The sequence below is a fragment of the Hypomesus nipponensis genome, chromosome 28, assembly GCF_054491055.1.
Source record: "Hypomesus nipponensis isolate SF chromosome 28, ASM5449105v1, whole genome shotgun sequence".
NCBI lineage: Eukaryota > Metazoa > Chordata > Actinopteri > Osmeriformes > Osmeridae > Hypomesus > Hypomesus nipponensis.
Window position 1 is genome coordinate 12550547 of NC_140388.1, and position 14032 is coordinate 12564578.

General features: G+C 57.4%; 1 protein-coding gene across 1 annotated transcript in view; it reads right to left on the reverse strand.

The window, feature by feature from the left end:
• wdfy3 (WD repeat and FYVE domain containing 3) overlaps positions 1–14032 on the reverse strand; it is a 43875-nt gene that overhangs the window by 10676 nt on the left and 19167 nt on the right. The window contains exons 19-46 of the mRNA XM_084694550.1: positions 12606–12706; positions 12066–12284; positions 11232–11413; positions 10336–10567; positions 9878–10038; positions 9536–9647; positions 9199–9389; positions 8864–9016; positions 8562–8635; positions 7909–8070; positions 7581–7675; positions 7363–7483; positions 7024–7241; positions 6678–6874; positions 6406–6537; positions 5803–5982; positions 5492–5725; positions 5171–5270; positions 4890–5050; positions 4267–4496; positions 3753–3862; positions 3359–3541; positions 2823–2980; positions 2630–2707; positions 1885–2115; positions 1203–1368; positions 673–836; positions 415–563 (exon numbers count right to left, since the gene is read on the reverse strand). Of these exons, the coding sequence (XP_084550676.1) occupies positions 415–563; positions 673–836; positions 1203–1368; positions 1885–2115; positions 2630–2707; positions 2823–2980; positions 3359–3541; positions 3753–3862; positions 4267–4496; positions 4890–5050; positions 5171–5270; positions 5492–5725; positions 5803–5982; positions 6406–6537; positions 6678–6874; positions 7024–7241; positions 7363–7483; positions 7581–7675; positions 7909–8070; positions 8562–8635; positions 8864–9016; positions 9199–9389; positions 9536–9647; positions 9878–10038; positions 10336–10567; positions 11232–11413; positions 12066–12284; positions 12606–12706 (4494 nt within the window). The remainder of the gene's footprint in view (positions 1–414; positions 564–672; positions 837–1202; positions 1369–1884; positions 2116–2629; positions 2708–2822; positions 2981–3358; positions 3542–3752; positions 3863–4266; positions 4497–4889; positions 5051–5170; positions 5271–5491; positions 5726–5802; positions 5983–6405; positions 6538–6677; positions 6875–7023; positions 7242–7362; positions 7484–7580; positions 7676–7908; positions 8071–8561; positions 8636–8863; positions 9017–9198; positions 9390–9535; positions 9648–9877; positions 10039–10335; positions 10568–11231; positions 11414–12065; positions 12285–12605; positions 12707–14032) is intronic.

Genomic DNA, 14032 nt, shown 5'->3' on the forward strand with positions numbered 1-14032 from the left:
GAGGGAGGGAGGGAGGGAGGGAGGGAGGGAGGGAGGGAGGGAGGGAGGGAGGGAGGGAGGGAGGGAGGGAGGGAGGGAGGGAGAAGGGGAGGGAGGGAGGGAGGGGAGAGGGGAGGGGAGAAGAAGGAATTACAAAAAGGAAGAAAAGAAAAAAAAGACAGAAAGTAGAACATAGGAGAACAATAGAGAGAGGGTACGTGTCCAAACCAAAAAAATATTATACCAAACTTTTTTTTTGCTTTAGTATTTTTTCCCTCTCCTGATTCGAAATTCATTCATTAAACTAATCTTGGTAACTGCCACGGTAACATGGGTGTGTGAGGTCACTCTGCCACGGTAACATGGATGTGTGACGTCACGCTGCCACGGTAACATGTGTGTGTGACGTCACGCTGCCACGGTAACAGGACCTACTTGGCCGGCAGGGTGTCGATGTCTCTGATCTCGCGGCCGAGCGTCATGGTGTAGCCGTCGATCACGTAGAAGTGCTCCTTCCCAAACAGCAGCAGCCCCTCGCTGGTGTCCAGCCCCTGAACCCTGGCACACCGGTACATGTGCTGGATCTGCGGGGAAACACAACACTCAGAGATCAGATCATTTAGAATATTCATTACCATAAAACAATATAAATAGACAAACATGCATCTTTCTTGTGGTGGAACATTCTCTGACCTTCTCTCCGTCCTCCAGCAGACGCAGCAGGCTGGTGTTGTCGGTGCGCTGCTCCTCCTCCGCTCCCCCGGCCTCCAGGCCCTGCTCCTGCAGCAGCTCCTGGCTCTCCTCGTCAGCCCCGTCCGCCGTGGAGCGAGAGCGCTTCAGAGGGGCCTTCACCAGGCCTGGGGAACACGCCGGTCAAGACCACGCCTGGAGCCTGCTGAGCTGCTGCTAGCTGCTACCTGCTAGCTGCTACCTGATAGCTGCTACCTGATAGCTGCTACCTGATAGCTGCTACCTGATAGCTGCTACCTGATAGCTGCTACCTGATAGCTGCTACCTGATAGCTGCTACCTGATAGCTGCTACCTGATAGCTGCTACCTGATAGCTGCTACCTGATAGCTGCTACCTGCTACCTGATAGCTGCTACCTGCTAGCTGCTACCTGCTAGCTGCTACCTGCTAGCTGCTACCTGCTAGCTGCTACCTGCTAGCTGCTACCTAATTAATGCAGTTAGGTGTATGTGTGTGTGTGTGTCCTCCTCCACCTTTGACCCTGGCGATGGTGTCCTCTCCGTGCTCAGGCTCGTGGTGTGTGGTCTCCTCAGTGCTCTGCTCCACAGAGTGCTGGTACATGCCCGGGTTCCCACACAGCAGCCTCATGTAGTACTCCTTACTGTCGTAGCTCACCGCACGCCTGTACCGCACGGGCTTCTGCAGGGGGATGGGGGGCGAGGGAGGGAGGGGGAGGGTGAGGAGAGAGGGAGTGCTGAGCAATATGGTTGGCTGTGGTTGACCTGTTGTCGTTCCACATCCTCCTCCTCCACCCTGGTGTTCCAGCGGTCAAACAGCAGGGCAGAGGTGCCCCTGGAGTAGTGGACCACACTGAGGGTCTGAACCACGTATGGAAAGCTACTGAAATCTTAGTGATTTTCTACCACAGAGAAGGCATTCAATAGAGATTAGAGACCTGCTAGGTTGTTCAATGGGTGATTCATAAACAGACGTATTGTCGGTCATGACTAGGGGTACTGTTAGAGGCAGACCTCCACAGCATCCAACCACTGTGTTCACCCAGGAGCTAAGAAACACAACTTCCACGACTGCATATGATCACATTCACATTGTGAGGGTTTACCAACCCACACAACAAACAGCATGTGCTTCAGAAGAACAGCTGTTCCACAGGTTCCCCATAACGTCCCCCCAGGTTCTAACGAGAACACGTACCGGCGCTGAGCCAGCGATGGTCTCCGGCTCTGGAACGTAGGGGTAGTGGAGGTAGAACATGTCGTTGCGGACCATCTTCTTCCTCATGCGACACGGGCCCTCCGTCATGTCCAGAAGGAACTTGTCCAGGTGGGAGCCGATGGGAGGGCCCCACAAGCCTCGCTCACGCAGGAGCTCATACTCTATAGACGCCCACTCCTCTGTCACGTACTTCAGAGAGTTCTGCTGCCTCTGGAGGAGGCAGAGGGGAGGAGGGAGAGAGGGGAGGAGGGAGAGAGAGGAGGAGGGAGAGAGAAGGAGGGAGAGAGGGAGGGAGGGGGGAAAGAGGAGGAGGAGGGAGAGGAGGAGGGAGAGAGGAGGAGGGAGAAAGGAGGAGAGAGAGGGGAGGAGGGAGAGAGGAGGAGGGAGAGAGGAGGAGGGAGAGAGAGAAGGAGAGAGAGAGGGGAGGAGGGAGAGAGGAGGAGGGAGAGAGGAGGAGGGAGAGAGGAGGAGGGAGAGAGGAGTAGGGAGAGAGGGGAGGAGGGAGAGGTAGGGAGAGAGGAGGAGGAAAAGAGGGGAGTTGGGGAGTAGGGAGGACGAGAGGAACACATGGAGAGGGTAGGCGTTACAGTGATGAGTAACGTTGCAGAATGACGTATTATTCTTCAGATGGTGTTACTGTAGTCTCTGCTCCAGCAGTGAAAAGGAGCCCTCTCAGAGCATACCCAGCCCAGCCAGACAGCCCCTGTCTGGGGCGTGTTCTCACCTCCTGGGCCTCCCGGTACTGGATGGCCACCAGGTCCCTCACCACGCCTATGTGGGTGAACATCCACTGGAAGGCCTCCTAGTGGTGGAGAGCTCACGGTCAATACAGAGCGGGGAAGTGTGTGAATGTGAGAGAGCATGTGAGTGTCTGTGTGTGTGTGAGTGTGTGTGTGTGTGTGTGTGTGTGTGCGTACCTGAGTGGACATGCTGCCCTTGTTGAGGCTGTTGTCCTTCTTGTGTCTGCGTGCTCCAGTCAGCTTGGACAGACCGAAGCCACTGCTCACCCTGGACAGTTTGGACTGACTGACCGGGGCCACCGCCTCTCCACGACTGATGCTCTTCTTCTCATGAGCTGAGGGAGGGAGGGAGGGAGGGAGGGAGGGAGGGAGGGAGGGAGGGAGGGAGGGAGGGAGGGAGGGAGGGAGGGAGGGAGGGAGGGAGGGAGGGAGGGAGGGAGGCAGGGAGGGAGGGAGGGAGGGAGGGAGGGAGGGGGGAGGGAGGGAGGGAGGGAGGGAGGGTAAAACAAGACTCAGAAACTCAGATGATGTAACTTAACTGGAACTCGGTCAGCCTGCAGTAACAGTGACCACTGATGCCAACTCTCTCTTGAGACACAGCAAAGCTGCTGTGTGCGCTTGTCTCTCGTTCTGCTCCGTGTGTGTGGCGTGTGTGTGGCGTGTGTGAGGCGTGTGTGAGGCGTGTGTGAGGCGTGTGTGAGGCGTGTGCCCACCCAGGTGGTTCTGCCAGCTCTTCAGGGCGGGCTCCTCCAGGGCGGGCCGGGCCGTGTTGATGTCCACGTGTCCTCGGTCGTTGGTGGGCAGAGACACCTTGAAGACGTCCTCCAGGGCCTGACGCTTACTGTGCATCAGCTCTGTCCACACGCGGCTCACTGCCTTCAGCAGGAGCTGCCGGCCTGGACACACACACACACACACACACACACTTATTACTGTGTACACACACACAAACCAAAGCTAAAGAACATACTGTTGGGTCACGCCCATCTGAATTACCAACACAGACTTAAAACAGCTGAGTGAAGCAAACAATAACATCCCATGAGCCCTATCTCTCTCTCACACACATCCACACACACACACACACAGCCAGGTGGGAGTGGTTACCTTCGCTGGCGTCCTGGCTGTGGCCGGTGTCGGCCTGGTTCTCTGCGGGCACCATGACGTGCCAGGTGGTCATTCGAGCCTCCGCCTCCAGGCCGAAGCCCTCCACGCTGCTGCGGAGAGAGGGTGATGTCATCACTAGGGGACAGACCAAGTCTACACCGTGTCATCACTACAGGACACATCACCATCACTGTTTGTGTTCATGTCGACTCGACATCGAACGCCGTCTTCTATGCTCTGCTGTGCAGCAGCCTGGCTATCAGTGACGTTATCAACAGGACTTCAACAGCCTCGCTAACAGTGACGTCCCCCACCGGCCCTCCCCCACCGGCCCTCCCCCACCGGCCCTCCCCCACCGGCCCTCCCCCACCGGCCCTCCCCCACCGGCCCTCCCCCACCGGCCCTCCCCCACCAGCCCTCCCCCACCAGCCCTCCTCCACCAGCCCTCCCCCTCCAGCCCTCCCCCACCAGCCCTCCCCCTCCAGCCCTCCTCCACCGGCCCTCCAGCCCCTACCTCCCGGCGTGCAGGCTGATGAAGCAGTGGGCCAGGCAGGACACGAACTCTTGGTCGTGGTTCCCCGGTCCGAGCACCAGGTTGCGGTTGACGGTGAGCACCCTCAGAGCGTCCAGCAGGGCCACCTGCTGGGGCACCGTCTTGTGCGGCCGGGACAGCTGGTACAGGACTGTGCGGTTCAGACAGTGGTAGATGACATCCAGGGACAAGCCTTGGGAACGCCTCTTGGACTGGGGGGAGGAGAGAGATAGAGAGAGAGAGAGAGAGAGAGAGAGAGAGAGAGAGAGAGAGAGAGACAGAGAGACACAGAGAGAGAGAGAGAGAGAGAGAGACACAGAGAGAGAGAGACATAGAGAGACACAGTGAGAGACACAGAGAGAGACACAGAGAGAGACACAGAGAGAGACACAGGGTTGGTGAAAGAAAGATTTGTAGACCGGGTCACACGGTATTGTGCGCGGAGGGGGCGGCTGCTTTGGAGATTGTAGTGAGTAGAGAAGATGTTGAGAAATGCCTTCCCCCCCCCTCCCCGCTTGACTCCACCTCCCTCTCCACCTCCACAGCTGCAGCCCCGACACACAGTGACACAGGGGGGTGGTCCTGCCCTGGCTCCCCCTCCTCACCTGGCTGATGAGCTGCACGATGAAGTCCACCACCATCTTGGACTCCTTGTTAAACATGCCCTGCCACAGCTTGTCCACCACGCGCTGCGTGAAGTAGAACACGTTGGAGACCAGCGTCTGGTAGCTGCCCCCGCTGGTCATGGGCAGGGAAGCGTCCTCGCCTGCAACACAAGGGAAGTCACGTTGTCACGCCGGTGCCTCGCATGTGGCCCTGGCTGACAGCGTGAGGTGGATGAGGTGTGCGTTGGATGAGGTGGGAGGGTTCTGGAAGGTGTGCTGACCCAGCAGGACGTCTGCAGCCAGCAGGTGATCCATCACGCTGTCCAGGATGCAGGACTGGAACTCCTTCTGCTGGGTCCTGGTGGAGCGCTCCGGGGACGCCTGCACACACACACACACACACACACAGAGGACAAAACACGTTAGCATTGAGGCTAACATCCTGGATTTGAGGTGTATCCTAGATAGCATTAGCGTCATTCTAAACACTGTACGCTTATATTGAAACAGCATAGCCTAGCTAGCATACATATGCTAACCCAGCACGGGCTACCAAGCATCAGTCAACACAGCCTAGCCTAGCTAGCGCCAGGCTAACTCACCTCCAGCAGCATGTCGACGATGGGTGTCTGCTTGCTGGCGGGGGTCAGGCACAGGTTGTCCATGATCAGCACACGCATGAAGTCAAACACGTACTTCTTGGCCGGGTGATTGGTCAGGTAGGTCTTGGAGCCCACGTTGCAGTATTCTGATTGGCTGCGGTTCATGCCTGAGTCACTGGAGAAGGCCTTGAACTCCTCGGTGGGAGACCCCGCCTCGTCCTCCAGGTCGCTCACCTGGGGGGCAGGTAGAGGATGTCACCACACGTCTTATCATGCACACACACACACCCCAGGGAGCTGGGTGTACGCACCATCTCAGAGTAGGGTCTGATGTTGAAGGGGAACACGCTGGCAGCCAGGGAGCAGAGGAACTCTGCGCTGTGCCACAGGGGAGCCAGGTCAGGCACGTTGTGGTAGAGGAACCTGAAGAACTGCATGAGGGTGATGGGGTATTCCCTCAGCCACGAGCCCTCCTCCTCAGACTGCCAGGGCTGGGGGGAAAAGTCATGGTGTTACTGTAGGTATTCCTGTTTAGTTGGCCGCTTTTCCTCCTTCTGATGCCACCTCCCCCTCCTCCTCCTCCCCTCTCCCTCCCCTCCTCCTCCAACCTCCTCATCCCCTCTCCCTCCCCTCCTCCAACCTCCTCATCCCCTCTCCCTCCCCTCCTCCTCCAACCTCCTCATCCCCCCTCCCTCCCCTCCTCCTCCAACCTCCTCCTCCCCCTCCCCTCCTCCTCCCATCTCCCTCCCCTTCCTCCCCTCTCCCTCCCCTTCCTCCCCTCTCCCTCCTCTCCTCCTCCCCTCCCTCCCCTCTCCCTCCCCTCCTCCTCCCCTCTCCCTCCCCTCCCCTCTCCCTCCCCTCTCCCTCCCCTCCTCCTCCCCTCTCCCTCCCCTCCCCTCCCCTCCCCTCCTCACCAGGTTGAGCATGCTGCGCAGCATGGCCAGCAGCAGGAAGGCAGCCTCAGAGCAGACGCTGTGGATGGAGCTGAGCATGGAGCTGGAGGCTGGCGCTCCCAGGATGAACGTCCAGGTGGAGTCCAGGTCAAACTGGGGAGGCAGGGAGGGAGGGAGGGAATAAACAGCCTTGTAGGCGAAAGAGACAGGTAAATGATCATCCGGGTGTGGTGCTGTGGAGGTGACAGGTGGTGCAGTGACGGTGGTGCAGTGAGGGTGGAGGAGGTACTGACGTGCTCCTGCAGGCTGTCGGGCAGCTGGGTCACCGGCTGCTGCAGGAACAGAGCCATGAGCAGGAAGTAGAGCTCAGGGACGCTGGTGTGTTTGGTCAGCAGCGTCTGCAGCACAGGGAACCCTGGGAAGTGACATGCCTCCCGGTTGATCTCTCGCACCGTGGAGCGCCCGCCCGCGCCACGCCCCACGTTGAAGCCTGAGGAGGGGACACAGGGCGTGTCAGGAGAAGAAAAACTAACAACAAAAAATATATTTTCTCCTCCCTCCCTCCCCTCTCCTCTCCTCTCCTCTCCTCTCTCACTCCTCCCCCTCCTTCCTCTCTTCCCTCTCCCCCCAGCGCCTCACCCAGCACAGTGCCTATCTTGTTGGTGAGGACAGAGTCGGTGTGGTCCAGCCAGCCGCCCCCAGACAGCCCCTCCTTGAAGCGGGTGAGGATGTTCTGGTTGGACAGCAGCACCACCAGCACCCACAGGGCTGCCGTCACCGTGCTGGAGTGGAGGTGCTCCTCCATCAGCATCAGCAGCCAGTCGAAGCCCAGCGTTCGCACCAGCTCCTCACACGCCCTGCAGGGGGCGACAGAGAGACAGACGGGGGCTGGGTGTTATTGCCTGGTTATGGAGTTGCGTTCATATGTTTTCTACTGGGGGACAGGGTACTGGTGTGGTGGCGTGTTAGCGGGCGTACTGAGCGTTGACGGTGGCCTTCTCCTTGGAGGTGAAGATGAGCTTCAGCAGGATGTCCAGGAGTCTGTTCCTCAGCAGGATGAGGTTGGCCGACAGGAGCCCGCCAAAGTCCTCCTCGTTACCTGGACACACAGCAGGGTGGTTAACCTCCCCCACACCTCCACACGGAACACACCTCACACGCGCTACGCCGTTAGCCGCCTGGTCCTCTGTGTTTACCTCCATCGATCTTCTCCTCGTTGCTGATCTCCATGACCACAAACTTCTCACACACGGCGAAGGTGGGCAGGGTGGAGGAGATGAACTGACCAAACCTGGAAGGCAGAAAACAGGTCAGGACCACCCCTGAGCAGGGGGTAGGGCAGTACCTGAGCAGGGGGTAGGGCAGTACCTGAGCAGGGGGTAGGGGTAGGGCAGTACCTGAGCAGGGGGTAGGGGTAGGGCAGTACCTGAGCAGGGGGTAGGGGTAGGGCAGTACCTGAGCAGGGGGTAGGGCAGTACCTGAGCAGGGGGTAGGGCAGTACCTGAGCAGGGGGTAGGGCAGTACCTGAGCAGGTCGTAGGGGTTGGGGAAACCCTGCAGCAGCAGGCTGAGCACGGTGCTGATGGCAGCGATGGTGGGCTGAGACAGAGACGTGTCTCTCAGGGTCAGCAGGAGCCGGGGGATCAGCTGGAACTCCCGCAGGAGCTTGGTGTTCTTAGCTGCCTCGCTGGGGGGGAGAGAGGGAGGGGAGGAGGAGGAGAGGGAGGGGAGGGGGAGGAGAGGGAGGGGAGGAGGAGGAGAGGGAGGGAGGTAGGGAGGGGGGAGGGGGAGGGAGGGAGGGAGGTAGGGAGGGAGGGAGGGAGGGAGGGAGGGAGGGAGGGAGGGAGGGAGGGAGGGAGGGAGGGAGGGAGGGAGGGAGGGAGGGAGGGAGGGAGGGAGGGAGGGAGGGAGGGAGGGAGGGAGGGAGGGAGGGAGGGAGGGAGGGAGGGAGGGAGGGAGGGATGGGAGAAAATGAATGAAAAGGTTTGTTGGGCTTTTTAAATGTTAGCAGTTAAGTGCTACATTTTCCTATTCCCTGTGGCGTGTGAAGTATGTCTAATTGAAGCCATCAATCCCCCTGTTTTTAAATACATTTTACAGAACATGACTAGATGTCTGAACATTAGGAGACAGAGACCACTAGTTCATGGTACACATAGAGTAAAAGGTGAAACATACCTGGATTCAGTGAGGAGCTCGATGAAATGCTCGAACAACGACAGGTGAAGCTCATAGGGAGCATGGAGCCAGACCTGCACACAACAACAAGGTCATCACAGGGCCAGAAGCAGCCATCTTGGCTCAACAACAAGGTCATCACAGGGCCAGAAGCAGCCATCTTGGCTCAACAACAAGGTCATCACAGGGCCAGAAGCAGCCATCTTGGCTCAACAACAAGGTCATCACAGGGCCAGAAGCAGCCATCTTGGTTCCAGAGCAAACCAACCCCATCCCCCAGACCCCCAGCCTCCCAGCCCCACCTCAAAGTCACACAGCAGGTCCTGGAAGGCGGTGGAGTTGGGGATGATGGAGGTCTCGTGGCCGCTGTCCACCGTGCCCACCAGAGAGAAGGTGAGGTGCAGGATGTGACTGTTGAGGAGGGAGCGCTTCTTCTTCAGCAGCATGGCCAGCAGCTGGAAGCAGAGAGACCATCGCACAGAGACACAGTCAAACACCACACAGAGACACGTGTTTATGTAGTTAGATTTAAATGTATCTTGTGACAAACCAGAATAAAGAGGGCCGTAACACTTGTTAATATAACACTGGTGTTGATGAACACTGGAGGTTGTGCATTCTGGGTACTGTAGTCTACCTGGTAGCCTTTGATCCGCTCCATCTCCTTGCTGGCCAGCGGGTTGCTCTTGACGACGCACACCAGCGCCTTGACCGCCGCGTACAGACCCTCCACGTCCGAAGCCATGGCAACCAGGCCCAAGATGGCGGCCGCCCCTCCGACGTACTGCAGGTTGGTGGCGACGGGCTTTGGAACGAACGCACGCACGCCTGAACCAGAACAGCCGGAACGTTCCGTTATTTAAAGATACATTCGTTGAGCCGTTGTTTATGCTGTTTGTAAGTGAAGTGTGACAGGAAAGGCAGGGAGAGAGAAGGGAGGTGGAGGAGGAGCAGTGGAAGCCAAGGTGTCCTACCCAGGTAGCCGATGACAGCAGCTCCAATGGTGCGGGCGGGGCCGTTCAGGTGACCGGCGGCGTTGTGGATGAGCTTGACCGGCGTGGCGTTCTCGTGAGACGATACGGTCAGCTGGGAGGAGAGACAGGTGAGGTCCAGGTCACCTCACACACTCAGCAGAGACAAAGAGACAGAGACAGAGACAGAGACAGAGAGAGAGAGAGAGAGAGAGAGAGAGAGAGAGAGAGAGAGAGAGAGACAGAGAGAGAGAGAGAGAGAGACAGACAGACAGACAGACAGACAAAGAGACAGACAGACAGAGAGAGAGAGAGACAGAGAGTGAGAGACAGAAAGGTTGTCACCTGCTTGGCGATGGCCTTGCCGTCCAGCTTGTTGTAGACCTTCCTGATCTTGGCCACGGTCAGGGAGGACACGGAGAGGGCGTACAGGCTGAAGGAGACCTTCTCCTCTGGGACCAGAGACACCAGGGAGGGGGGAGCTGCCTCTGCCTTGGAGTCCTTACCTGGGGGGAGGATGGGAGAGAGAGAGGGGGAGGATGGGAGAGAGAGGAGGATGGGAGAGAGAGGGGGGAGGAGGATGGGAGAGAGAGAGGGTGAGGATGGGAGGGAGAGAGGGGGAGGATGGGAGAGAGAGGGAGGATGGGAGAGAGAGAAGCACAGTCACACCCAGGAACTGAACGGGAAACTCTGACATCCTCTAAACAGATCTGGGACATATAGATCAGGGCTATATAGAACTAGGATATATAGAACTAGAATAGATAGATCAGGAGTGTACATAACAGCATCCTGACTCTTACAGGGCAGGTACACAGCCTGGAAGCTGCCGACATAGTTGGGTCCCAGCTCGTAGATGGCAGCCACGCTGGCGCTAGGCAACGCCTCCTCCAGGAAGTGGGCGGGGCCGAGGCGCCAGACCAGGGTGGAGAGCTGGCGCTGGGCGGGGGGCGTGCCCACGTACCCATACACCGTGCTCACCACAGGGGGGTTGGTGGAGCCAGAGCCCCCTGGAGCACTGTGGACGTAGTGGAGCTGGAGGGGGGAAGGGGGATGGGAGAGGGGGTAGGGATCACGAAGGGGAGAGGGGAAGGATAATGGACGAAAACTATTTGACGTATCATGACTCACTTAGGGAAAAATGACAGTCCTCTGAGGGCACAAGTGTTAAGGTACTCTAACACACACACACTGCCTGTTTCCACCCCCTCCCCTTCCCTCCTCACCCTCCCCCTCTCCTCCCGTCCTCTTCTCCTCCCCCTCACCCTCACCCTCCCCCTCCCTTTCCCCCCTCCTCCCCCCTCCTCCCCTTCACCTCCTCCCCTCCTCCCCCTCTCCTCCCCCCTCCTCCCCTTCACCTCCTCCCCCTCTCCTCCCCCCTCCTCCCCTTCACCTCCTCCCCCTCTCCTCCCCTCCTCCCCCTTTCCCCCCTCCCCTTGCTCCCCCCCTCCTCCCATCCTCCCCCCTCCTCCCCTCCTCCTCCTCTTCTCTTCCTCCCCCTCTCCTCCCCCCTCCTCCCTTTCCCCCCTCCCCCTCCCCCTCCTCCCCTTTCCCCCCTCCCCCTCCTCCCCTCCCATCCTCCCCCCTTCCTCCCCCTCCCATCCCATCCTCTTCTCGTACTCCCCCTCTCCTCCCATCCTCTTCTCCTCCTCCCCCTCCCGCCTCCCCCTCCTCACCCTCCCCCTCTCCCTCTCCTCACCTTCACCGTGCCGACAGTCTGTCCATCCAGGTACAGGGTGGCCATGCTGTTCTTCAGCATGCCTTTACTCATCACCAACACCAGGTGGTGCCACTGGCCCTCCGCTATCAGCTCCCCGCAACGGAAACGAGCACAGCAAGGCAGGATTTCGTAGAAGGATGACTCCTCGCTCACATCATCCGCTAGGGGGGGGAGTGGGTGTAGGGCGGGGGGAGGGAGAGGGGGGAGGGAGAGGGGGAGAAACCAAACCATCACCCTGATGCTGTGTGTAGTTGTGGGATGCTGTGGGTTGGACTGTCAGGCTCATGTCTGAGGTATTTGCGGTAGCTGGGGGGAACAGGAAGGTAGTCTGAAGGTGTTGGGAAACACCAGGAGAACGTTTTAGGAATTTTTCCAAGATCAAAGCTGAGAGGAGCGCTGCTTCTCTGTGCGCTGGTATGCATGACGATGTATAGCTCTGTAATCTTCTTCTTGAGACTCAATAATTTAAGTTGGACGAGACACGGGCTGAATTATGCAGAGCTGAGAATCCTGGGAAGGTTTATGATGACGACAGAGACTCCAGCTACACGTATTGTCCTACTGGCCATAACAAATGTGCTAACGTGTGCTATCGTGTATGCCAGTGTGTGTGCTAACACTTGCGTGTGTATGTGAGCATGCTAGCGTGTGCTAGCGAGTGTGCTAGCGTGTGTGCTAACACTTGCTTGCGTGTGTATGTGAGCATGCTAACATGTGCTAGCCTGTGTGCTAGCGTGTGTGCTAGCACTTGCTTGCGTGTGTATGTGAGCATGCTAGCGTGTGCTAGCGAGTGTGCTAGCGCGGCGTCCTCACAGTAGCTCTGCAGCAGCTCCTCCTTGGTGGAGACGGTCAGCGAGCGGTCGCGGGCGGCCAGCACCACGGCCAGACACACGTAGTGCTGCTCGGAGCAGGCGGCACGGCGCACCAGGGTCAGCAGCCGCACCGGGTGGCTGTGAGGGGCCGAGCTGAAGCGCTCCACGCAGAACCAGGCAGAGTAGCTCAGCCCGGAGGGAGGGGGGAAGAGGCGCTCACCTAGAGGGGGAGGGATGGAGGGAGAGAGAGGGGATAGAGGGAGGGAGAGAGAGGGGAGAGAGAGAGACAGAGAGAGAGAGAGAGAGAGGGGGGGGGAGAGAGGAGGGAGAGACAGAGAGAGGGGGGAGAGAGAGGGGGAGGGGGGAGAGAGGGAGAGAGAGAGAGAGAGAGAGAGAGAGAGAGAGAGAGAGAGAGAGAGAGAGGGGGGGGGGAGGGGAGAGGGGAGGGGAGAGAGAAAGAGAGAGAGACAGTGAGTGAGTTAGAAAGGAATACAACTATATACAGCTCGATTGTAATAACTTATAAGTGTTACTAACTGACCTGTCCCCATTCCACTGACCACAGCGCCGTCGCTGACCCCAGACGCGCTGGTGTTGTTGGAGAGGACGTTGTGAGGAGCCAGGCTGGGCAGGAACAAACAGCTACAGACAAAGAGAGGAGGGAAGCTGTTAGTCACCTGGAAAAGTCAGAAGTGTCCAGGGTAATTACAGGGTTAGACAGGTTACAGGTGCAGAAAATATTGTTGTTGTTCCTCATCGCCCTCTGCAGCGGTGGTGCCGTCCTCTGATACTCACTAGGATGTTGACTGTTCTCTTCGAGGTGTGCGTGTGTGTCATGTGTGTGTTTGTGTCATGTGTGTGTCAGGTGTGTCATGTGTGTACAATTGCTTTTAACCAGTAATGAAAACTGCAAGGCTGAGATTGAGAAAACCCATGTCATCTGTATTCACTGACAGATCTCTCAGGAGAGAATGAAAGACAGGTTGTTTTTCCTGAGCTTTTATTCAACCTACAGTTTGACAAGCCCAGACGTGTTATAAAGACTGAGTGTTTGTGTCTTGTCTAAATGGAACCATTAGAAGAACTCGAACACAACAGATGTACCCATGGAAGGAACTGGGTCTACAACAACTGCAGTCTGCTCGGAAGTCTTTAAATCCTGTTAACAGTTTCAGCGCGCAACCAAAACAGTTGATGTAAAGGCATGGTTTAATCCGCACAGACAGCGACCCCTTCGGTGTGTGTTCTCGCCCAAAACGAGCCGTCGTGACATAGAACTCCCCCTTTCTCACCCCCCCCCCCCCCCCCCACACACACACACACACACACACACACACACACACACACACACACACACACGTGTGTTGTGTCTTTCCTAATAGATAGTAAGGCATTAATATTTCATGCTGACAGATGGGGGAAGGAGATTGTGTGTGTGCGTGTGTGTGTGTGTGTGTGTGTGTGTGAGAAAGAGAGAGTGTGTGTATAAGAGACTGAGGGAGAGTGTGTGTGTAAGAGACTGAGGGAGAGTGTGTGTGTGTGTGTGTGTGTGTGTGTGTGACTAACAGAAAGTGGGCCAGTGTCTCCCTACTGCTGTAACTTCATCTGAAACCTCATGTTTCACACACACACACACACACTCTCTCTATTACACACACACACACGCTCCCTCTCTCTTACACACACACACACACAGACAGACGTAACAGTTTATATTTATATTAATAATACTTTTGCACAATACTGTATACTGTCTACCATGATACATATTCATTGACTACCGTGATTTTATCCTGACTATTACCAATTTGTATACTGAGGATGAGTAAATCGGAAGTAAGAAGTGTATGAACGTCACAGCCCAGAATAGAGGCCTGGATCTGGCTGTGATTCAGGCAGTCGACAGCTCTCGCTGGACATTCATTATGAGTCATGCTGGCAGAAAAGCTGCTTTCCTGACCAGGACTA